Source organism: Chenopodium album, chromosome 3 (assembly GCF_948465745.1).
Source record: "Chenopodium album chromosome 3, dcCheAlbu1.1, whole genome shotgun sequence".
NCBI lineage: Eukaryota > Viridiplantae > Streptophyta > Magnoliopsida > Caryophyllales > Amaranthaceae > Chenopodium > Chenopodium album.
Genome location: NC_137836.1, coordinates 84,961,533 through 84,987,126, shown reverse-complemented (window position 1 = coordinate 84,987,126; position 25,594 = coordinate 84,961,533). Strand labels below are relative to the sequence as shown.

Here is a 25,594-nt window from a genome sequence, read left to right as displayed (position 1 = left end):
TAGTCTATATTTTCTTGGTTTATTCAGCTTTTCACACCCACCCACCTTTATACTCCATATCACATGACCACTTCGCTCTTAAGAGTAAAATTTTATTATCAATGTAATAAATTTCATTCTAATAAAAGACAATAGAAATTTTTCACAAAAAAAATTTCTCTAACATTCAGTAATTTTTTTTTTCGATAAACATAAAATAATTTTAATTCAGTAAACATAAATAAATCTTAAATACATATATGGTACAATAAAAAAAAAAAAAAAAAAAAAAAAAAAGCCTAAATGCCTAATTGGCTAGTTTATGTTCCAGCAAATAAAAAGCCAACCCTTTGGGCCTTAGTTCTCATTCTCCAACACTTGTAAGTTGAGTTGCAGCATTCTGTTTCTCTTCCTGTAACTCCCTCAGCCCTCACACTCTTCAATCTTTTACTTTAAACGCTTTTAGTCCTCCAAAAGACCAAAACTCATACTCATTTATACAAGTAAGTTTTCAATCTTCCATTCTTCAATTTCATTTGAATCTTTGTGTTTTGTGTATAACTTTTACATTTCCTTCAATCAAAATTTCACTTGAATTGATGTTTATGTTAAAAGGAAAAATTAGAAATAATAATCCCAACTTTCATCAATTTTGCTACAATAATCCCAACTTTGATTTATTGTGGAATAATCTGAACTTTGGGAGTTCCTCTTTTTCTCCAATCCCAAAAATCGGTGACCGGTTGAATGGGTTATTTTTTTTTATGTTTTTTAAAGTGACACGTGTCACAACTGAATTGGCTAAAACAATTTATAAAAAATTAAAAAAAAAAACCAATCAAACCCCAGCCACCAGCAACCCCAAAAACCACCGGCCAACCCCAACAATCACTAGTCTAACCCCAAACGGCGGCGCTAATTCCCCTCCCCCTGCGTCGGTTTCCTCTCCCCCTCCCCCGGCGACGGTTTCCCACTCGCCGCTTTCCCCTTCCCCTCCCCCTGAGGCGGTTTCCCACTCTGCCATTTTTAGCACAAGGCCACCTCCGACCATTCCTCCACCTCGCTCACCGCCTTCTCTCCCAAACACCCTTCACTCTCTCTCTCCTTACCACCCCTTTAAACGCCGCAAATCTCCGCCGTCAATCCGACAACCTCAACATCATCGAACTCCCCTTCACCAGCACCGACCACGGTCTCCCTCCTAAACCCGAAAACCCCCAAAAACTCCTCCCTTGAATTTCCGATTTAGGGTATCGGTTGCTGCGAATTTGGGATTTTGGTGGCTGCGAAAACCACCACCACTCGAAACTCTTTTTCCACCCCTCCCTAACTCTCAAAAACCCCCAAACACCCCTCCCCCACCATCGTAAACCCTAGCCGCTAGGGTTTTGAGGTGGGGGAAAGGCGGTTAGGGGTTTTTGGGAGTGAGGGAGGGGTTTACTTCGTGGTTGTTTAAGGGAATAACAGGGGGTTTAGGGGAGGGGAGAAGTCGGCGCTGGAAAGAGGCGGCTGGCCGGCAATGCATAGGCGGCGGTCTGGGCACGGGCTGGTGGTGTTTAGATGGGCTGGTGGAGAAGGAGAGGCTAGCTGGTGTGTTTGCAATTTTTGAGTTTTTTTTTTTTTTTTTTTTTTAAAATTTTTTGGACCAATCAGGACTTGACATGGGTCAAGTTACCTGATATAATAGGTCATTGACTTCTGTTGACCGGTAAGGGATTGAAGAAAATCAACACCCCCAAAAGTTCGGATTATTCTGGTATAATTCAAAGTTGGTTTATTCTGTCAAAATTGATGAAAGTTGGGATTATTATTTCTGATTTTTCCTATGTTAAATTCTATATTGTAATTGCTTTCAGGAGACCCATTTTGATTTAAGTTTTATTTTGTGATATTTTATTAGTTTTTGTTTTAATGGGTTTTCCTCAATTTGATGGAAAAACGTTGTCTTTCATTTACAAATGCTCTTCCAAAATTACCATTTTTTCTTTAATAATTAGTTAATCATACCTGTTCTTGCTAATTGAGTTTGGTAAAGTTTCTCTTTGATAAGTGTAATTATTATTTGGTTGTTGGTGTAATTAAAATTTTTTTCAAGTATATTATATGCTCTTGTTTGCTTTAACAAGACTAAAATAATTGATCATTGTACCATTGATTACTTTATTGTTTGTCCTAATTACTATGAAATTGCATGAGTAAAGACAACACCAACCGCACTAACCCAAAATAATTAAGAATGGAGGTAATTATAGGGCAATAATATAGAATTATCTTGCAATTTTATACTCTAGCGAGTAATCTATTGTTTCTTTGATGAAGCTGGAAAATCTCATCCACTAATTATTAAGTGCTAATCAAATTTGGCCAATGCATCAGTTGGTTTAACAACGTGTTCTGATTACTGGATTAAAAAAGAAAAGAAATGGAAGGAGTGATGGATGGTCTATTGTCCTTTGTGTGGATATGGATTATTGGAAGAGAAGGGGAGGGAAATGGAAGGATTCATTTTTCGTTTCTGATACCAAATTGTTTTGTAGTTGAGAAGAATTGGAGGGAAAGCATGAAACCATGTCTCCTACCCCATCCCTCTCTTTCTTTCCTCTCCCTTTCCCTCCATGCCGTAATAAGTGAATCTGGAATTCAAGTTTATCATAAAATGGCTCCTTTGCAAATAGACTTTGGTTGATTAATGAGCTAAGGAAATCATCTGTTGCATAACAATATATCATTGTAGTGTATGGTGTGGGTATCACAATAATATTCTACTCCACACTACTTCAACCTCCCCAATAAAATAACGTTTCCCCTTTATATAATTGGATTTCTGGTTTTTATGTTGTATAATTGAGGTAAAACCAAGCTCAAAATCCTCCTTATTTCAGTTCTAGTTAGTGCATGAAACATCACACTTTGCATTATCAGCGAAACCAATCTCTATGACCAAATTTTGATGGATGTTGCTTTGTAGGTGCAAAGATGGATGATGCTAAACTTATGAAAGGAGATAAGCTAGTATTAAGGGGGTTGAAATTTCATGGTTTTCATGGGGTGAAACCTGAAGAAAAAAAACTTGGTCAAAAATTTGTGGTTGATGTAGATGCCTGGATGGATCTGCACAAGGCTGGGATATCAGACTGTTTGTCTGACACTATCAGCTACTCAGAGATTTATCGGTGAGTATTTAGATAGTGATTTTTTTAAAAGCTACATTTGAGGATGCTTAGGAATGAGATTTTGGATGTAGAAGTCCAGAACGTGATAATTTTTTGCTTAATATCAACTTTTGTGCTCGTGTTTGTGCTAACTGTTAGAAAGTACTTGTTTGGTCTATCATGTAAATATAATTGTTTTCATTGTTCCAAGAACAATAAATGAAATCTGAGGTTACTTTCAAACAATATTTCTATGTGGCTGTAGCTAGATGGTAATAGGTCATAAGCATTTGAGCTTCTCTCATATTCATAATTTCCCTCTCATTTTATTTTTGTTCATAACAAGCATGTGTACCATGAATCAGCGGAATTGTTGTCTCAATGTGAGAAAATGTGGTAATATTTCTGCTTTTGTATGTGTCAAGCAATTAACTGATTTAGGTAACTATCCTTCTGAATGTTAAACAATTTCCTTTTGGTTCTAAGTTTATAACCATATTAGAATCTACAGTCTGTTGGGAACATCAGTAGGTCTTTTTTTCCGGAACTGTCTTCTGAAGTTTAAAAGCTCAGATTTTGTTTGCTAGGATCACTTTCTGCTACTATGTTTTTCTTTCATTTCCTTTGGTTGTCAAATTGTCATACAGTTATTTACTACCACCAGCATCCTTTCTTATGTATTTACAGTATAGTCAAGGAGGTGGTAGAGGGAACTTCTCGTGATCTTTTGGAGTGCGTAGCTCAACAAATCGCAACTATCACCTTTTCCAAGTTTTCTCAAATATCTGCTGTACGTGTGGAGGTTAAAAAACCTCATGTTGCAGTTCAGGGCCAGATAGACTACTTGGGAGTTGAAATTTTCCGCTCAAGACCTGCTGATGCAAAATGATCTTTGACATAACACATAACCCTTAGCCCCTTGCTCTTCTTGTTTATTTTTTCCTCCCTCCTAAAAGGGTGTGTGTAAACTTGTAATGCTGAATCTTATGCAAATACTCCGTACTTGTTTGTATTTTGGACAAATAGTTGATAATCTTTCATTCTGCATGTCTCCTATAATAAACATAACAGTCGGGTGCAAATTGTACATCACATATAATCCTGAGTTTGTGGTCAACTTCAGAGCTAGAAATTCGAGTACAAAGCTTGAGTTGGCATAAGATTTCATTTGTACAGAGAAATAACTTGGGAGATCAAGTTTTCATGAAGTTTTCAATTGTTCAGAGTTGACAGACCAGAAGATGTGTACGATGTATTAAGTATAACAATTAACCATAACATAGAAATAGGGGAAATAACTTGGTTATTCTTTCCCTAAATGATTGGAATCTGATTGAATTTCTTGTTAAGCATATCGATATAAATACCCTCTAAGGCTCTACCCTATAATGTATGCTCCAAAATTAGTTGTTTATTCTCTTTCTCTTTTTTTTTTTGATTCATATGAGCCAGAAGGGCGGGTACAACGGGGGCGGGGGAAATTCCAACATATGCTGGGGGCAAGGATCGATCCCGTAACCTCGAGGTTACGAGATGGGAGTGCTACCATCAAGCCAACTCCACATCCTTTATTCTCTTTCTCTTTTGATAAGAGTAATCAATACTACGTATAACATTACACTGCGAGGTTAAAGGTGGTGGAGTAGTGACATTAGTGCTCATCTTATATCCTTACCATCTATTCCCCTGTAACGAATTATACAAATGAATTCCTCTACAACAAAAATTAGTTATAGTGAAAAAAAATTAAGAATAATTAAATTTGATCAATCAAAATTGTATAATTAAATTTGATCAATCAAAATTGTAAAAAAAAAAAAAAAAAAAAAAAGTGTATTATTGAGAGGGTAAAACCGTAAAAGGACCCAATAAAAAAAATTAAATAGGGGATGTATTTTCATATTTCAGGCAATTGGGTAAAAAAACCGAGAGCAAAGGCCAAAACTGTGGTGAAGAGGAGAGAGAAAGAGTGTAAGATCGGTGAAGAAGAAGAAGAAGTTGGTGAATCCTTCAATGGCGGAAACTCCTAATTCCTACTTTTCTGGGTTGAAAGACTTTTTGTCCGACAGATTTTCATTTCTTGATAATTACAACAGATTTGTGAAACGCGATAAGCCTTTACCCTCTTGGTCTGAATCCGATGTTCAGGATTTCATCGCCAGTGATCCTGTTCATGGCCCCGTTGTAATTCTTTCTCACTCTCTCTATCTTTTTAATTTCTGGGTTTTGCTCGATTTGCTGTTTCTGGTTTTGGGTCAATTTTGCTATTATTTTCTATGACTTCTGTTGTTTTTTTGATGTGGGTATGTTTTGATTTTGTGTATTGTTATTTGGGTTTTTGAAATATTCAGAAATTCTTTGATTGATTACTGAAAATTTTCGATTTGATTGTTTTATTTCGGGTGTCATTTTGTTTTGTTTTTTTTTTTTTTTTTGTTATTTTTTTTATTAAGTCTTTTGAATTTTGCCATGTTTTGAGCTTGTTGAGTTGTTTGGAGGATTATAAGGGCTAGATTTGAATAACAGTATGAGTGTAGCTGTGTTTTTGCTTTGTTGCCAATTTCATTCTGTTAACAACGAACAAATTATGAAACTCTGGTCAATTTGTCGAACTGATTAAGAAATTTCTGAAAAATTTTCTTGCCAATTAATCTGTTAATATCAAACTTTAGTGTCACCATCACTGTCAGTGAGGTTTCCAACTGACAGCGTTTTTAGTGTTCTTTCCATATGAATTTTGGATTCTAGGCTTTTCTCTTTTTAGTTTGATTATACGTTTTGGTGTAATTCAAGATTTCTGCAAATTTGTAATTTATTGCTTTGTTAATGCATCTCATTGATCTTTCTTTCTTTCTTTCTTTTTTTTTTTTTTTTTTTGCTAGCTGAAAACTGCTAGGGAAGCAGTGAACTATGGCATTGTTGGAAGTGCTGTTGGAGCAGTCACAACCGCAGGCGTTTGCTGGAAATACTCAAAGAGTCCTCATGGTATCTTTTTATTACTTTGCGTACTCCCCATATGCTTGTTGCTTATTTTTTTGTCTGATGGTTTTGAACTTTTGATTTAGTTTGAGCCCTCATACTTGGTGTTTTATGTTGTGTCCACTTACCAAGTATATAAGACTTCAAAGAAGTAGATTTTTTAGCTCCAATCACATATTTTTGCTTCTTTGGTATGGTAACTTTGACATAATCCAGTACATTTATCGATGATACATCTTGAAAAATATACAGTAGTTATGAGCATTAGAAATTTCGTATATACTGTTTGATGTCAAGACCACGTGCTGCTGTGATTAATGCACAATTCAATTGTGACATATTTTAATGATAGTTTGTATTCAATCTCTCCTCTATAGCCTCCTTGATATTGACAGTGAGTTTAATATTTCAGCAGTCAGATAAAGCTCATTATTTAATGGAGACTTTGATATCTGCAATTCTATTTCTTAGGTTAGTGGTTGATGGGATGAGCTTTAAAGAGGAAATTTTCTATTGTAGTGAGAAAGGGAGCTGGAAACTCATAAATATTTTGTTTAATTGGTGCTATGAATATCTCACGATGAACTAGTTAAGTTATGAGGTCTTAGTGAGAAAGGGAGTTGGAAACTTAGAAATTTTTTGTTTTTTGTAAGGTGTTATGAATATCTCATGATGAACTAGTTAAATTTTGAGGTTTAAGAATAAACTAAGTGGTCAAATGAAATGTAATTGAAGAAGAGAAAAGGTTTGGGCATCTGAATTCTTTGGGGTTGACGTTCTTTTATAATACTTTGTTATTGTGTTAATAAAGAGGGGAGGGGGTGATGTGTTTTGTTGAAGGGAAGACTATTATTGAAAAGATTGAGGGAAAAAAGATGGAGGCAACTCCTAGCTAAAGAGATCGACAAAGTGGTTGCTCAAAGAGATTCATTTGGCGTGAGATGTAATTGAAGTAGAGAAAAGGTTTGGGCATCAGAATTCTTTGGGTTTGACACTCTTTTATAATACTTTGCTAATTTGTTAATAGAGAGGTGAGGGGGTGATGTGTTTTGTTGAAGGGAAAAGACTATTATTGAATAGATTGAGAGAAAAAGATGGAGGTAACTCCTAGCTAAAGAGATCGACAAAGTGGTTGCTCGAAGTGATTCATTTGGTGTGAAATGTAATTGAAGAAGAGAAAAGGTTTGGGCATAAGAATTTTATAATACTTTGTTAATGTGTTAATAGAAAGGGGAGGGGGTGATGTGTTTTGTCGAAGGGAAAAGACTATTATTGAATAGATTGAGGGAAAAAGATGGAGGTAACTCCTAGCTAAAGAGATCTACAAAGTGGTTGCTCGAAGTGATTCATTTGGTGTGAAATGTAATTGAAGAAGAGAAAAGGTTTGGTCATCAGAAGTCTTTGGGTTCACTCTTTTATAATACTTTGTTAATGTGTTAATAGAGAGGGGAGGGGATGATGTGTTTTGTTGAAGGGAAAAGACTATTATTGAATAGATTATGGGAAAAAGATGGAGGTAACTTCTAGCTAAAAAGATCGACAAAGTGGTTGCTCGAAGTGATTCATTTGGTGTAGTCTATGTAGAAGATTGCCTCAATTGTTTCATTTTAATATAAAAGTGCAAAATTGATTTTTCAATACAACACTTAATAATGTTGATAAAGGAAGTAACTCAAGAAGACAATCTTTCATAAATTTAATAAATGGCCACACTAGACTTTAGAATTAATGGTAGACCTATTATGGTTCCGATCACACTATTACTACCTCGGAAGACAATACCCCCTTTAAATCCATCTCTATATTGAAAAGTTTTCTCAAAATTAATCCAATTGTATATCATTTGATTTTTTTTTTCCCCCTAAAGTTTGACTTCTTCAAACCTATAAAAAAAAATAGGACAACGTGAATCCCATTTGCCTATAATATTGTTCAAAGGTTCCGGGATCTATGTCGAAAAATGTCGAGATTTTATGGGATGCATTCCGGTGTAATATACGAGTAAGATTGTTTGGAACAATGTATGACCTCTAACTGGTCATATATCGTGCCGTGGTTGTCTTGAGTTAATGTGAGAAAGCGTAACTTGTAAAAATATCTTAATTGACATTTTAAAGGCCATTGGGCGGTTTCAACTAGGGGTGTTCAAATCCGGGTACCCGGGTTTTCGTGTAGTCGAGTGCTCGGCCCATGACCCGACCCGAGAAATCCAGGTACCCGCTTATCGGGTACCTGAAATTCCTGGGTCGGGTCAGAGTGTACCCGAATTAAAAAAAAAGTAATTAATAAAATTAAATGCTTTTATCTGAAAGCTAAAAAAATACATCTCATACCCAAATTGAAGATAATTAAACCAAATTGAGAAAATAATCAGTTACAAGCTTGCAATCTCAAATAATAAGAAGTATACAAATTATCAAAATTGAAGATAATTAAACCAAATTGAGAAAATAATCAGTTACAAGCTTGCAATCTAAAATAATACAAAGTATACAAATTATCAAAGATAGGATAACATAGACAATACACCATTAACATTTACAAATAAACAACGCAACTTTTAATTCAAATCTGAACACGCAGCGATTTTAAGGCGGCCGTTGAGCTTATCTCCGGCGTAGAGTTGCGGTTTTCTGTGTGAAATCGTTTGCTCTTGATGTTTGTTATCTCCGGCATTGAGGTTATCTCCGGCGGCGTAGAGTTAGGGGTTTCTATGAGTATTTGTGGGTGAAGGGGAGAGAGAGAGATAGAGGTGGGTACATGAAGGAGAGAGAGAGAGAAAAAGAGAGGAGGTCAAGAGGGGATGTCTGTGTGTGAAGGGGAGAGAGAGTGGAGGGGGAATAAGAGGGTAAATGACGGTTGTATGGTATAAAACCCTAATTAACATACAGTGTATGAAGTATATTTAAGAAGAAAAAAAAAACCTACTTACCGGGTCAGCGGGTACTCGTCCAACTAGAAAATGCGGCCCATGACCCGACCCGCTTCACCTCCTTATTATCGGGTCGGGTCGGGTACCCGACCCGGTAATTTTCAAAAAATAGAAAAAAATACCCAGTTAAATTTCTCGGGTCAGCGGGTCAACCGGGTCGGGTATTTTTGAACACCCCTAGTTCCAACCACCCAAATGGCCTCTCGGGGTATCATGGATCTTATATGGAGCACCCTAATATCCTTCCTTAGGCGAGCCTAAAAAAGTTGAAGACTGTATGAAACTGAAGACTAAAAATTCACCCTTTGAGGCTAATTTTGGGAAATTTATCAAAATTTAAGTGAATGCGCGTAGGTATCCCCGGAGTTATATAAGTTAGTTTAGAACCATATACGGTATAAGTTAGTCACATAATGGCCCTTGACAACCTTACTAAATTAAGGGAGGCAACTTCGTATGAAGCTAAATTGACCTTTTAAAGGAAAAGTAGACAGTTCCAACCATCCAAATGGCCGTCTAGGCTGTTGTGGTGTCTTTGGAAAGCACCTTAAGCTTTTTTCTTTCCTGATTTGAAAAAATTAAAAAATTTCCAATACAGAATAATACACAAAATTTGTCCAATTTTAGAAATTTCTACATCTAACAAAATGTTGAAATGCTATAGGATACATTTCTGTGTAATTTAATTTTGTTTGGAACTATGTATGACCTCTAATTGGTCATCTATCGTCCCGTGGTGGTCTTGAGTTAATATGAAAAAGTGTAAGTTGTAAAACAATTAAATTAACAGTTTGGTGGTTTCAGGCTTTCAGCTACCTAAAAAGCCTATTGGGGTATCGTGAATCCCATGGGGAGCACCTCGACCTCTTACCTTTCCGGGCCCGAAAAAGTTCAAAATTGTTTTAAATTCACACGTTTGGACTAATTTTGAAGAAATTTACCGAAATTTAAGGGAATGTGTGGGGTGTCCCTTGGGGTTATATTAGTTAGTTTGGAACTATTTATGGTTATTAGTTAGTCCCATAATGGCCTGTGACGACCTTGTGTCAATGATAGGAAGCAATTTTGTATTAAGCTAAATTGACCTTCTAATGGAAAAGTGGATAGTTCCATCTATCCAAATGGCCTTGTAGGGTGTCATGGTTTATGTGGGAAGAACCATAAGATCTTTTCTTTCCTTATTTGAAAAAATTAAAAAATTTCTAATACCGAAGAATACACAAAATTTAGCCAATTTTAGAAATTTTTCCTATCAGACAAAATGTTGAAATGGTATAGGATACATTTCCGTGTAATATAGTTTTTTTTTAGAATCATTTATGACCTCTAATTAGTTATATATTGTCCGTGGTGGTCTTGAGTTAATGTGGAAAAAATGTAAGTTGTAAAAACAATTGAATTAACCGTTTGAAGGCAAAGTGGGCGTTTTCGACTACCTCAATAGCCTCTCGGGGTATTATGCGTCCCATGGGGAGTACCCCGACCTCTTTCCTTTCCGGGCCCGAGTAAAGTTAAAAATTGTTTAAAACAGAACGCTATAATTCACACTTTTGGACTAATTTTGGGGAAATTTACCAAAATTTAAGGGAATATGTTGGTTGTCCCTTGGGGTTATATTCATTAGTTTGGAACTATATATGGTTATTAGTTAATCACGTGATGGCCCGTGACAACATGGTGTGAATGAAAGGTAGCAATTTTGTTATAAGATAAATTGACCTTTAAAAAGAAAAATGGAGAGTTCCAACCATCTAAATGACCTTTTAGGGTATTGTGGTGTCTGTGGAAAGCATTTAAAGATTTTTTCTTTCCTGATTTGAAAAAAATAAAATAAAATTCCAATACAGATTAATACACAAAATTTGTCCATTTTTAGAGATTTCTGCATGTGACAAAATGTTGAAATAGTATAGGATATATTTCCGTGTAATTTAATTTTGTTTTGAACCATGTATGACCTGTAAATGGTCATATATCGTCCCGTGGTGGCCTTGTGTTAATAAGCTTTCACGGGGCTTGTACATAGTCGAATAATGGTCATATATGGGTCGAAACAATATTATATGTCCCCGGGATGCATCCCGTAATGTTCCGTGAAATTCCCAGGTCCCGACACATCCTAAATTGTTCCGATTTCGTGTTTTATAGCCTTCATATTTGACTTCCGTATATCATTTTTTCACCCGGCGAGATTATGCATCTAAGTACTTCTTTGGGTTCCCAAATGCCCTTGGGAGTCATAAACAGTGTCCGGAACCATCTAATTCATCCTTAAACTTCATGTCTTAAGGGCCTTGGGTGTTGTAAATAGTGCTCGGAACCCGGTATGTCTTGTCCTTGGGTGCACATGTCTTATGCACATGCCACACGGCCCCTTGCCCACTTGTACCATCCAACATCAACACTTAGGCTTTGTGACACCTCTTAATCCCGTACTTAGCATTTTTTAGCATACGAGATGCATCACTAACCTCGTTTTCTAAAATATAGGTGTTTTTAGGGAATAGGGTGGGGGGAGGGACGAATCGAAGTGACATAGGGTTGAATCTCAGTATCCACCGCGCGAGCTTAGCCTACGACACGTGCCGAAACCCCTTACTGTAGGACGGCGGTGGGCGCATGCGTCGCTTCTGGCCCGGATTTTGACTTAGAGGCGTTTAGTCATAATCCAGCACACGGTAGTTTCGCGCCACTGGCTTTTCAACCAGGCGATACATGCGCCACGCGGCCCCTTGCCCACGCCCAAGGAAGAAACCCACGCCCTAGGTGAAACCCCACGCCCTAGGAGAAACCCCACACCGAAGCTCAAACCCCACGCCCAAGGAAGAACCCCACGCCCATCATGAAACCCCACGCCCTAGGAGAAACCCCACACCTACTGTATCAACCTTACGCCCAAAACTCAAAACCCATGCCTATTGTATCAACCCCACGCCCAAGATGAAACCCCACGCCCAAGGAAGAACCCCACGCCCTAGGAGAAACCCCACGCCTAATGTATCAACCCTACGCCCAAAACTCAAACCCCACACCGAAGCTCACCTTACGCCATAGGAAGAAACCCCATGCCGAAGCTCAAACTCCACGCCCAAGGAAGAACCCCACGCCCTAGGAGAAACCTTACGCCTACTGTATCAACCCTACGCCCAAAACTCAAACCCCACGCCTACTGTATCAATCCCACGCCCAATGAAGAACCCCACGCCGTAGAAAGAAACCCCACTCCCAATGAAGAAACTCCACGCCCAAGCTCAAACCCCACGCCCAAGATCAAACTCCACGCCCAAGCTCAAACCCCACGCCCAAGATGAAACCCCACGCCGAAGATGAAACCCCACGCCTAATCTCATACCCCACGCCCTAAGAAGAAACCCCACGCCGTTACTCAAACCCCAAGCCTAAAGAGTGGCCCTAACGCCTAAACTTAAACCTCACACCCATCCTGAAACCCCACGCCTAATGTATCAACCCTACGCCCATCCTGAAACCCCACGCCTAAGCTCAAAACCCACGCTTAAAGAGGGACCCCACGACCAAGGAAGAACCCCATTCTCAAGGAAGAAACCCTACGCCCATCTTGAAACCCCACGCCTAAGAAGAAACCCTAAACGAACCAACCCCACGCCCTAGGACCAACCCCACGCCCAACTAATAAGCCCCACGCCTCAGGGAGGATGCCCGAGGGACACCACGCTTATATAGAGGGACCCCACGCCTAAGGAAACCCCACGCTCATAGAGGGACCCTACGCAATATTTCTTTTGGGGTGCTCAAAGTTTCCGAGGATAGTAATCTTCATGCCCTAGATGAACAGAACAATATCTTTTGGTCATCTAATATATCTAATGATCAGGCAAATAATTCAGTAGCTCAGCTTTTAGATATTCTGCTTTCAAATGCTATTGGGGAGACAATCTAGCAGAGTTTGGAACATCCTTCACACAACTTTTAGATATTCTGCTTTCAAATGCTATTGGGGAGACAATTTAGCATAGTTTGGAACATCCTTCACACTCATTGTTGCCATCAATGCACGTTGATGTGCATAGTAGTTCAGCTTTTAGATATTGGAAATCTTATTCTTCTTTCAAATGCTACTGGGGAGACAATCTGGCAGAGTTTGGAAATTCAACTTAGGTACTCTTCCTCGAAACCTTCCTAAATTTTTCACTTTAGATGGTGATCCCATCTATAAGATCAAACTCAATTTTCCTCCGATGTGTCTGCAAATTCCTGACTGACTATAAAAGGTAATAACCCGTGTCTGCAAATTCCTTACTGACTATAAAAGGTAATAACCCGGGTTATTTCCTTGTCTTTAACAAGGTGATTCCTTATTGATGGGAAAATATTAAGTGGAATAGCCAACTGTGACCCAATTGATAATTTTTTTTCTTCCTCAACTCTTTAATATCTTCCATTGTACGCCGTGCGTCGGATGACGAGGACGGACACAACTCGTGGTACGATGTTGCTCGTTGGGCCTCTCGGGGGAGTGGGGAGGGGGTTCGAGCGGGCCTGATGTCCCCGTAAGGGCGTTTGAGGGCTAACGTTAGACAACAGGACTTGCTGAACCCTTTAATTAAGTCATTTTGGTCGATGAATCCTTTCGGGTGTGCGGGTACTCGTTGAATGACGGAGACTCGGATTGGGCAAATGTCGAGGATAGGTGCTCGAGGATCCCTTGTGATCAACTAGCCTCAGTCCTTCGGTCCCGAGAGGGTCTCTTACATGTCTAACCCTCAGTCCCTTGTCGTTGGCTTTGGCAGCCGTTCACGGGGTCCCGAACTTGTCGGTGCGGACCTCGCACTGCCGCTATAATCTAAACAAAAATCATAATACTCCTAATACCCTCCAGTAGTCCAATTAGGTGGGTGGAACCACCCAATTGGCCTTAAAACGATCAATTTAGCAATTCGCAACTTGCACCATTTTGTGAACTCAAGCCTACCATGGACATTTAAGATATCATATAATGGTCATATATGGTTCCAAACGACATTATATGACCCTAAGATGTATCCCCTAGGGTCTCAACACTTTTCGCCACCGGGCCCCATAATCTCAAAAAGTCCTGAAAAATCATGGGTAATAGCCTTCAATTTTGGAATTTTTTGACCATTTTTCGCCTAAAAATAAAAACTGCCGATATGTTTACCATGGTCTCTTATATTCTCCGGGAATCCAATTGAGTGGGTGGAACCATCCAATTTGCCTTAAAACGATCAATTTACCAATTCGCAACTTGCACCGATTTTGTGAACTCAAGCCTACGGACATTTATGACATTATATAATGGTCGTATATAGTTCCAAACGGCATTATATGATCCTAAGATGTATTGCCTAGGGTCTTAATACTTTTCGCCACTGGCCCCGTAACCTCAAAAATTCCTCAAAAAGCGTGGATAATAGCCTTTAATTTTGGAATTTTTTGACCTTTTTTTGCCCGGAAATAAATATTGTCGAGTTGTTTACCATGGTTCCTAATACCCTCCAGGAGTCCAATTGAGTGGGTGGAACCATCCAATTTGCCTTAAAACGGTCAATTTATTAATTCGCAACTTGCACCGATTTTGTGAACTCAAACCTACCACGGACATTTATGACATCATTTAATGGCTATATATGGTTCCAAACGGCATTATATGACCCTAAGATGTATCCCCTAGGGTCTCAACACTTTTTAACATCGAGCCCCGTAACCTCATAAATTCCTTAAAAAGCGTGGATAATAGCTTTTAATTTTGGAAATTTTTGACATTTTTTCGCCTGAAAATAAATATTACTGAGATGTTTATAATGGTTCCTAATACCCTGTGGGAGTCCAATTGGGTGGGTGGAACCATCCAATTTGCCTTAAAACGAGCAATTTACCAATTCACAACTTGCACCGATTTTGTGAACTCAAGCCTACCACGGACATTTATGACATCAATTAATGGTCATATATGGTTTCAAACGGCATTACATGACCCAATGATGTATCCCATAGGGTCTCAAAACATTTCGCCACCGAGCCCGTAACGTCAAAAACTCCACAAAAAAACTTGAATAATAGCCTTCAATTTTGGAATTTTTGGACTTTTTTCGCCTGGAATAAAAAATTGCTCAGATGTTTACCATGGTCCCTAATACCCTCCGGGAGTCCAATTACGTGGGTTGAACCATCCAATTTGCCTTAAAATGGTCAATTTACCAATTTACAACTTGCACCAATTTTGTGAACTCAAGCCTACTATGGACATTTATGACATCATTTAATGGTCATATATAGTTCCAAACGACATTATATGACCCTAAGATGTATTCCCTAAAGTCTCAACACTTTTTGCCACCGGTCCCAATAACCTCAAAAATTCCTCAAAAAGCGTGGATAATAGCCTTCAATTTTGGAATTTGTTGACCTTTTTTCGCCCGGAAATAAAAATTGCCGAGATGTTTAACATAGTCCCTAATACCCTCCGGGAGTCCAATTGGTGGCTGGAACAATCCAATTTGCCTTAAAACGATCAATTTACCAATTCGCAACTTGCACCGATTTTGTGAACTCAAGCCTACCACAGACATTTATGACATCAATTAATGGTCATATATGGTTCCAAACGGCATTACATGACCCACTGATGTATCCCATATGGTCTCAAAACATTTCGCCACCGAGCCCGTAACGTCAAAAATTCCACAAAAAACGTGGATAATAGCGTTCAATTTTGGATTTTTTTGACTTTTTTCGCCTGGAATCAAAAATTGGTGAGATGTTTACCATGGTCCCTAATACCCTCCGGGAGTCCAATTAGGTGGGTGGAACCATCCAATTTGCCTTAAATCAGTCAATTTACCAATTCGCAACTTGCACCGATTTTGTGAACTCAAGCCTACTATGGACATTTATGACATCATTTAATGGTCATATATGGTTCCAAACGACATTATATAACCCTAAGATGTATTCCGTAGATTCTCCACACATTTTGCCACTGGGCCCCGTAACCTCAAAAATTCCTCAAAAAGCGTGGATAATAGCCTTCAATTTTGGAATTTTTTGACCTTTTTTTTTGCCCGAAATAAAATTTTCCGAGATGTTTACCTTGGTCCCTAATATCCTCCGGGAGTCTAATTAGGTGGGTGGAACCATCCAATTTGCCTTAAAACGATCAATTTACCAATTTGCAACTTGCACCGATTTTGTGAATTCAAGCCTACCACGGACATTTATGACATCATTTAATGGTCATATATGGTTCCAAACGGCATTATATGACCCTAAGATGTATCCCCTAGGTTCTCAACACTTTACGCCACCGGCCCCAATTATCTTAAAAATTCCTTTAAAAGCGTGGATAATAGCCTTCAATTTTGGAATTTTTTGACCTTTGTTCGCCCGAAAATAAAAATTGCCGAGATGTTTACTATGGTCTCTAATATCCTCCGGGAGTCCAATTTAGTGGGTGGAACCATCCAATTTGCCTTAAAACTATCAATTTACCAATTCGCAACTCTCATCGATTTTTGAACTCAAGCCTACCACGGACATTTAAGACATCATATAATGGTCATATATGGTTCTAAATGGCATTATATGACCCTAAGATGTATCCCCTAGGGACTTAACACTTTTCGCCACCGGGCCTCTTAACCTCAAAAATTCCTCAAAAAAAACGTGGATAATAGCCTTCAATTTTGGAATTTTTTGACTTTTTTTCGTCTGGTAATAAAATTTGTCGAGATTTTTACCATGGTCCCTAATACCCTCCGAGAGTCCAATTAGGTGGGTTGAATCCAATTTGCATTAAAACGATCAATTTACCAAGCCGCAACTTGCACCAATTCTGTGAACTCAAGCCTACCACAGACATTTATGACATTATTTAATGGTCATATATGGTTCCAAACGACATTATATGACCCTAAGATGTATCCCCTAGGGTCTCAACACTTATCGTCACCGGGCCCAGTATCGTCAAAAATTCCTGAAAAATCATGGGTAATAGCCTTCAATTTTGGAATTTTTTGACCTTTTTTCGCCCAAAAATAAAAATTGCCGAGATGTTTACCATGGTCTCTTATATTCTCCGGGAGTCCAATTGAGTGGGTGGAACCATCCAATTTGCCTTAAAACGATCAATTTACCAATTCGCAACTTGCATCGATTTTGTGAATTCAAGCCTACCACGGACATTTATGACATTATATAATGGTCATATATGGTTCCAAACGACATTATATGATCCTAAGATGTATCGCCTAGGGTCGTAATACTTTTCGCCACCTGGCCCCGTAACCTCAAAAATTCCTAAAAAAAAGCGTGGATAATAGCCTTCAATTTTGGAATTTTTTGACCTTTTTTTGCCCGGAAATAAAAATTGCCGAGTTGTTTACCATGGTTCCTAATACCCTCCGGGAGTCCAATTGAGTGGGTGGATTCATCCAATTTGCCTTAAAACGGTCAATTTATTAATGCGCAACTTGCACCGATTTTGTGAATTCAAGCCTACAACGGACATTTATGACATCATTTAATGGTTATATATGGTTCCAAACGGCATTATATGACCCTAAGATGTATCCCCTAGGGTCTCAACACTTTTTAACACCGGGCCCCGTAACCTCATAAATTCCTTAAAAAGCGTGGATAATAACTTTCAGTTTTGGAAATTTTTGACATTTTTTCGCCTGAAAATAAAAATTATTGAGATGTTTATAATGGTCCCTAATACCCTTTGGGAGTCCAATTGGGTGGGTGGAACCATCTAATTTGCCTTAAAACGATCAATTTACACGTTTTCGTACAGTCCTCCTATATTGGCTATAATTTTTACGGGGATTGTACGTAGTCGAATAATGGTCATTTATGGGTCAAAACAATATTATATGTCCCCGGGATGCATCCCGTAATGTTTCGTGAAATTCCCACACCTGGCAATTTCAGTTGGGTGCTCAAAAGAATCATGCAATGTAGAGAGTTGGGTCCATACTTTGTTTGGACCTTGCTTGCTCCTTCAGAGGTGTACTGCTGGGCAAACAAATCAAAGGGGGTTGGATTCAACTGATGCCTGGGTTTTGGTTGTGGTCTAATCAGGTGTTTTTTTTTTTTTTTTTTTTTTTTGGGGTTTAAATCTGCAGATGGGGTTGTTGTTTTCTGCTGCTGGTGTAGTAGCAGCAGGGTAGGCATCTTGCTAATGGCATCAGTGGTTTAGTTGCACTGGTTGTGCTGCACTGGTTGTGTTTGCAGGTGCTACACAGGTTGTAGTCAGCTTGGTGGAGGTGAGTTAGACTATAGCAGCTGGCTTTTTGTGGGCTTTCTTTTGAATTTAAGGGCTGCAGTTGAGCTCCGGTTTACTGTCATTCTTGATGTGATGCTTGTTTTGATGTTGTGCTATGGTAGAAGCAATTATGCAGCCTGTGGTTCTTTTCTTAACATGTGTTTGAGTGATTTTGGCTTCTAATGTCTCACTTAATTTTCATTAATCAAACATGACCATCAACATTTTGTAATTTCTAACACATAAAACATCATATATTTCACAAAAAATCAGTCATAAGAATCATAAACAAAAATCAATATTGACCAAATAGAAGGCTCTATAATTCACACTTTTGGACTAATTTTGGGGAAATTTACCGAAATTTAAGTGAATGTGTGGGGTGTCTCTTTGGGTTATAAACTTATATTAGTTAGTTTGGAACTATTTATGGTTATTAGTTAGTCACATAATGGCCCGTGACAACCTTGTGTCAATGATAGGAAGCAATTTTGTGTTAAGCTAAATTGACCTTCTAATGGAAAAGTTGATTGTTTTAACCATCCAAATGGCCTTGTAGGGCGTCATGGTTTATGTGGAAAGAACCATAAGATCTTTTCTTTCCTGATTTGAAAAAATTATAAAATTTCTAATACCGAAGAATTCTCAAAATTTGGCCAATTTTAGAAATTTTTCCATCTTGACATGTATAGGATACATTTCCGTGTAATATAATTTTGTTTGGAATCATTTATGACCTGTAATTGGTTATATATATTCCGTGGTGGTCTTGAGTTAATGTGAAAAAAAGGTAAGTGGTACAAACAATTGAATTTACAGTTTGAAGGCAAAGTGGGCGTTTTCAACTACCTCAATAGCCTCTCGGGATATTATGGATCCCATGGGGAGCACCCCGACCTATTTTCTTTTCGGGCTGAATAAAGTTTAATATGTTTTAAGACAGAAGTCTACATTTCACACTTTTGGACTAATTTTTGGGAAATTTACCGAAATTTAAGGGAATGTGTGGGGGTGTCCATTGGGGTTATATTAGTTGGTTTTGAACTATATATGGTTATTAGGTAGTCACATAATGGCCCATGACAACCTCTTGTGAATGAAAGGAGGCAATTTTGTATTAAGATAAATTGACCTTTAAATGGAAAAGTGGACAGTTCAACCATCTATATGACCTTCTAAGGTGTCGTGGTGTATGTGGAAAGCATTTTAAGCTTTTTTCTTTCCTGATTTGAAAAAATTAAAAAAAAAAAATTCCAATACAGAATATTACACAAAATTTGTCCAGTTTTTGAAATTTCTACATCTTACAAAATGTTGAAATGGTATAGGATACATATCTGTGTAATATAATTTTATTTGGAACCATGTATGACCTCTAATTGGTCATATATTGTTCTGTGGTGGTCTCAAGTTAATGTGAAACAGTGTAAGTTGTAAAGACAATTGGATTAACAGTTTGAAGGCTAAGTAGGCGGTTTCAACCACTTAAATAGCCTCTCGGGTATCATGGATCCCATTGTTAGCACCCCGACCACTTTCCTTTCCGGGCCTTAAAAAGTTGAAAATTGTTTAAAACAGAAGGCTATAATTCACACTTTTAGACTAATTTTGGGGAAATTTACCAAAATTTATGTGATTGTGTGGGGTTTCTTTTTTGGTTATATTAATTAGTTTGGAACTATATATGGTTATTAGTTAGTTACATAATGGCCCGTGGCAACCTTGTGTCAATGAAAGGAGGCAATTTTGTATTATGCTAAATTGACCTGTTAATGCAATAGTGGATAGTTCCAAACTTTCAACCATCCAAATTGCCATCTAGGGTGTCATGGTTTATGTGAAAAGCACCATAAGCTCTTTTCTTTCCTGATTTGAAAAAATTTAAAAATTTCCAATACAATATAATACATGAAATTTAGCCAATTTTAGAAGTTTAAAAAATGTTGAGATGGTATGGGATGCGTTTCCGTGTAATTTAATATTGTTTGGAACCATGTATGACCTCTAGTTAGTCATATATCTTACTGTGGTGGATTGAGTTGATGTGAAAAAGCTTAAGTTGTAATTCTTGTAAACAACTAAATTGATAGTTTGAAGGCAAAATGGGTGGTTTCAACCACCCAAATTGCTTGTTGGGGTGTCGTCGATCCCATGTGTAGCAACCCGACCTCTATCTTTTTTGGGCTCGAAAAAGTTTAAAATTGTATAAAATTGAAGCCTATAATTCACGCTTTATATCTGATTTTAGGAATACCAAAATTAAAGTGAATGCATTGGGTGACCTCGGGGTTGTAGAAGTTAGTTTAGAACCTATACGGTTATTAGTTAGTCTCATAATGGCCCGTAATGACCTTGAGTCAATAAAGGGAGGCAACTTCGTATGAAGCTAAATTGTCCTTTTAACAGTAAAGTGGACAGTTTGAACCATCAAAATGACCTTATAGGGTGTCGTAGTGTCTGGTGAAAGTACCATCAGCTCTTTTTTTTCGTGCTTAGAAAAAATTACTACCTCTGTTTCAAGTTTTTGCGGAGTCGACACGAACTCCTTAGCAAAAAATGAGAAATGGAGATTAAGAAAAGAGAGGGATATGTGATGAAGGAAAGAGAGAAATTGGGGATAAATTAATAATTAATTTACCACCTTCCATAACACCAGCCACATGCATCACCACCTCGACGCACCACCACCTTGATGCACCGCCTAGTATCAGCCCCCAACACTAGCCTCACGGACACCGCCCAAAACCTAAAACTCATCCCGTAGCCATCACACACACCCACACAAACCCGAAACCAACCCCGTTGTTACCATACCACCCAAAACCTAAAACCAAACCCAGAATCACCACACAACCACCCCGTAACGCTCCCACATTGACTCAAACCACTTACCCTTAGCCAACCACTGACACCAACCCTCATCGAAATACTAAATTCTTGAAATTGGTGGTTTGATCACCACCATAACCGCGAACTTTCGGTCATCATTGTCCATGGGTAGATCTTCACCACCCCAATGGTTTGACTTCTTGGGAGAGAGAGAGGAGGGGTCAGATTGAAGGGTAGAGAAAGAAAATAGGGAATTGAAGAAGTTGTTCAAAAATTGGGTTTGATTTTTCTGGAAAGATTTCGATGATAGATGAATAGTGAATATTATTCAAAGAACTGAAATATTTAGGTTAATTTGGTTTGGGGGAATTAATTAGATTTGGTGGAAATATTTAGATTAAGTTGGATTATTATTTTGATTAAGTTTCGTTTTAAGTAACGAATTGAGTTTTTGAAAATTATAGTAAGGGTATTTTAGTAAATTTATTTTAAAAACTTTAGTAAAAATGGAAAATTTTGGAAAGTTGCAAAAAATTTGTAGCAAACATTTTTTGGCAATAGTCGCAAAAATGTGAAACGGAGGTAGTAAAATTTTCCAAAACAGAATGATACATGAAATTTGGCCAATTTTCCAAAACAGACGGTATGGGATGCATTTCTGTGTAATAATAATTGTTTGGAACCATGTATGACCTCTAATTTTCTTGTGGTGGCCTAAGTCAATGTGAAAAAGCGTAATATGTAAATCGCTGAATTGACATTTTGAAGGCAAAGTGAGCGGTTTAAACCATCCAGATTGCCTCTCGGGTTGTAGTGGATTCCATGGGGAGCACCCCGACCTTTTTCTTTTCTGGTCCCGAAAAAGTTGAAAATTGTATAAAATTGAAGGCTACAGTTCACGCTTTTGGGCTAATTTCGGGAAAATTTACCAAAATTTAAGTGAATGCATGGGGTGTCCCCCGGGGTTATATAAGCTAGTTTGGAACCATATACGGTTATTACGATTTTGAGTCAATGAAGGGAGGCAACTTCGTATGAAGCTAAATTGACCTTTTAATGGAAAAGTAGACATCTAACCATCCAATTTTCTAGTAAATAAAAATTTCTAAAACGAAATTATACACTAAATTTGGCCAATTTTAGAGGTTTCTGAACTTGCAAAATGTTGACATGGTATGGGATGCTTTATTGTGTAATATAATATTGTTTAGAACCATGTATGACCTCTAATTGGTCATATATTGTCCTAGGGAGCACCCTGAACCTCTTTCCTTTAGCGGTCCCGAAAAGTTGAAAATTGTATAAAACTGAAGGCTATAATTCACGCTTTCGGGCTAATTTCGGGAAAATCTACCAAAATTAAAGTGGATGCGTGGGGTGTCCCTAGAGGCTATAAAAGTTAATTTGGAACCATATATGGTTAATAGTTAGTCACATAATGGCCCGTGATGAACTTGAGTCAATGAAGGGAGGCAACTTCGAATGAAGCTAAATTGACCTTATAATGTAAAAGTGGACAGTTCTAACCATCCAAATGGCCTTCTAGGGTGTCGTGGGGTCCATGGAAAGCACCTTAACCTCTTTTCTTTCCTGGTTCAATTAAATCAAAAAAATTCCAATACTGAATAATACACGAAATTGGGCTAAATTTGAAGGAAGTTGAGATTGTATGGTATGCATCCCGATGTAATACATAGTATTATTTGGAACCATATATGTCTTCTAGCTAGTTATATAACTTCCTTTAATGTAACAAAAAAAAAAAAAAAAATACACAAAAAAAAACGTAAGTTGTAAACGGCTGAAATTAACGGTTTGAAAGGCAAAGTTAACTATTTCAACCAACCAAATGCTGTCTCGGGGTGTCGTGGATTCCATGGGGAGCACTCCATCCTCTTTCATTGTTAGACCTGAAAATGTTGAAAACTGTCTCAAGCTGTAGGTTATACTTCACGCTTTTTAGCTAATTTTTGGAAGATGTGCCAAAATTAAAGTGAATGTGTGGTGTCTGTTTACAACTTGTCGCTCACATAATTTGAGAGGGGGGTGGGGTTAAGGGAGCTGAGTATACGTTTTTTTGTATATTCAGCTCCTTTAATCCCCCCCCCCCCTCTCAAATTAGAGGTCATACAGCTTGAAAATGTACCGTATATGACCACTTGTCACTCACATAATGACGTCACATAAAGGCCCGTAGCGACCTTATGTCAATCAAATATGCATTTTTGTAAGCAGCTAAAAGGAAAACTGAAGACCTCCAAAATGGCCATTCAGGGCGCTGTGAGGTCCACAGAAATTACCCTAACCTCTTTTCTTTCCTGGTCCCAAAAAATCTATAATTGTCCAAAACTAACGATTAAATAATACAATAACATTTCTGAGATTTCGGGAATTGGTGTTGAAAATTGGCGGGATTATAGGGGATGCATATAAAGTTATTTGGAGCCACATATGTTGGTAATGCAGAAAATGCTGTGTGACACCGGTCTATTTAAAAAGAAATAATTGATTTTAATCCTATGTCGTGTATTTATAGCCTTGACTTATCAAGCGTAAGAAAAATATTGGAAAGGGTGTTTCCTATGGACCCCATTAAGTCCCATGGAGGCTATTTGGTTGATTGGTACCATCAATTTTGCCTCTTACCAATTACAGACTCGCCTAATGTCATGAACTCTTGGCTACCCGAGAACTATATATGATTGACTAGTGGACGTATATAATTTCAAACAATGTTTAATTATCTTCATATGCACCCCAATCACTTGAGTATTTTAAAATAGGCCCGAAGGATTTCACGTATTATAGCCATAAGGAATTTTTTTTTCAAATCCAGCAAGGTTAGGCATATAGATGCTTTCCATGTTTCCTAAGGGATCCCGGGAGCCCTTTATGTGTGCATTTGTGAGTGTGTGTGTGTGTGTGTGTGTGTCTGTGTGTGTGTGTGCGTGTGTGTGTGTGCGTGTGTGCGTGCGTGACTTTTTGTCAAGTTGAAGCATAGTGATGCATCTGCTGAAGTGTTTGCCATTATTTTCTGATGGCTTTTTTGTTTTAGCCTTTGGCTGTTAAATTCCACAGAAAGCAATGTTGGTAAATATGCTACTGATTCAAACAGATTAATTGTGAGCTGGCTTCACTCCTTTGCTGCTGAGTGCAACATAGGTTCTCTTGAGAGGGGGGTGGGGTGAAGGGAGCTGAGTATACTTGTCAAGTTGTCTGTTATCCCACTTTATTGGGTGGTCACTTTTTTTGAGTGGTGGGAGTTTGCAGTGAAGTTTAGGCGTTGCTTTGCGGATAAAACAGTGGACGAAAAATGGTGGATCCAATGGCTTATTTTTCTACGCCGCCTTCTCTTTGTGAGGTTTTGAGGATGTAAAATTGGGTGCAAGAGCTACATATATGGGAGCTATTTAGTTGAACAAGCCCCTACTGTTATGCTGATTTTTAGATACATTGTAACATTTAAAATTCTTAGTTACCTATTTCCATTCCATAGTCAATAATGAATTAATGATCTATGGTTTATGGCCTTTATGCTGAATCACGTGTTTGTGCTATGCAGGTGCTGTGCTCGCCCTTGGCGCTGGAGCTGTTTTTGGATGGACATTCGGAGCTGAAATTGGGAACCATGCACTGCAACTTTACAGATTGGACACCTTAGCTGCGCAAACTAAGTTTATGGAATGGTGGGAAAAGAAAACCGAGGGAAGGTCTTAGAATAAGACTGTTTCTGTATGTTAGGTTTTAAACCTTTTTCTGTGTTACAATAAAATGTTGTGCACCAACGAGCTGCGAAATGTAGTGCTTGATTTTTTCCCCCCCCAACTTAGGTCACATTGCTTCTTGGATTTCATCCCTGTTGATTTATGACATAGCAAGTGTGAGCAATTGATTTTGTGCACCGTCTCAGGTTTTTTAATCAATCAAGTATGTTTTGCTTCCATAAGTTTTTGGTTGTCTGATAGTTGTTTATTACTATGGTGGCTTCTATACTCTGTAGCTTAGATTAGATAGGGCTACAAACAGTCAATAATACACTTGTCCAAGGCTAGCTATTGTATGAAGCACAGAGTATTGTGAATATTATTGTTGTTACTAAATTCCTGGATCCTTTTTTTGTGAGAAAATCCATGGATTCTGAATCCTCTGTATTAGGTGCTTTGGGTTTTTTTGTTCCTGTCCCCTCACTTTCACTGTATGTTCGCCTCTGTGTCTTATACTTTAGTTGTGGGTTTAGGCAGCTACCGAGATCTTATTCACAGGTTTTAGAAGGATTATTATCGGAGTTGTGTTGTGTGGGTGAACTCCTGACAATGAACCCCTATTGATCCAACGAAAGGTTTGATTGTTATGGAGGTTTCAAATCATCTTTAATTATTTCATTTTTCTCTGCGGTGGTAAAAGACTATAAACTGTTGGAGATCGTGAGGAGTGAACAGCCGTAGGACACATTACAAT

The 25,594-nt window shown here is 38.1% G+C and overlaps 2 protein-coding genes across 6 annotated transcripts; both read left to right on the top strand.

Annotated features, from left to right (window-relative positions):
• Positions 1-331: 331 nt before the first annotated feature.
• Positions 332-4,171, top strand: LOC145621134 (dihydroneopterin aldolase 2-like). Of its 5 annotated transcripts, XM_081675876.1 has the most exons (5): positions 407-423; positions 469-482; positions 2,174-2,221; positions 2,948-3,152; positions 3,819-4,171. In XM_081675876.1, exons 4-5 carry the CDS (start codon positions 2,956-2,958, stop codon positions 4,018-4,020), a joined length of 399 nt encoding a protein of 132 aa, XP_081532002.1. In that variant the 5' UTR covers positions 407-423; positions 469-482; positions 2,174-2,221; positions 2,948-2,955; the 3' UTR covers positions 4,021-4,171. The 5 variants fall into 5 exon arrangements, with proteins under 5 accessions (XP_081531995.1, XP_081532002.1, XP_081532017.1 ...); XM_081675869.1 differs by lacking the exon at positions 2,174-2,221 and having other exon boundaries at positions 332-423; XM_081675891.1 differs by lacking the exons at positions 407-423; positions 469-482; positions 2,174-2,221 and adding exons at positions 849-1,569; positions 1,667-1,735.
• Positions 4,172-5,055: 884 nt separating this feature from the next.
• On the top strand, positions 5,056-25,082 carry LOC145624697 (succinate dehydrogenase subunit 6, mitochondrial-like). The gene is made up of 3 exons (XM_081677788.1): positions 5,056-5,315; positions 6,014-6,116; positions 24,699-25,082. The coding sequence occupies exons 1-3, from the start codon at positions 5,145-5,147 to the stop codon at positions 24,851-24,853; spliced, it is 429 nt and encodes a 142-aa protein (XP_081533914.1). The 5' UTR covers positions 5,056-5,144; the 3' UTR covers positions 24,854-25,082.
• Positions 25,083-25,594: the final 512 nt, after the last annotated feature.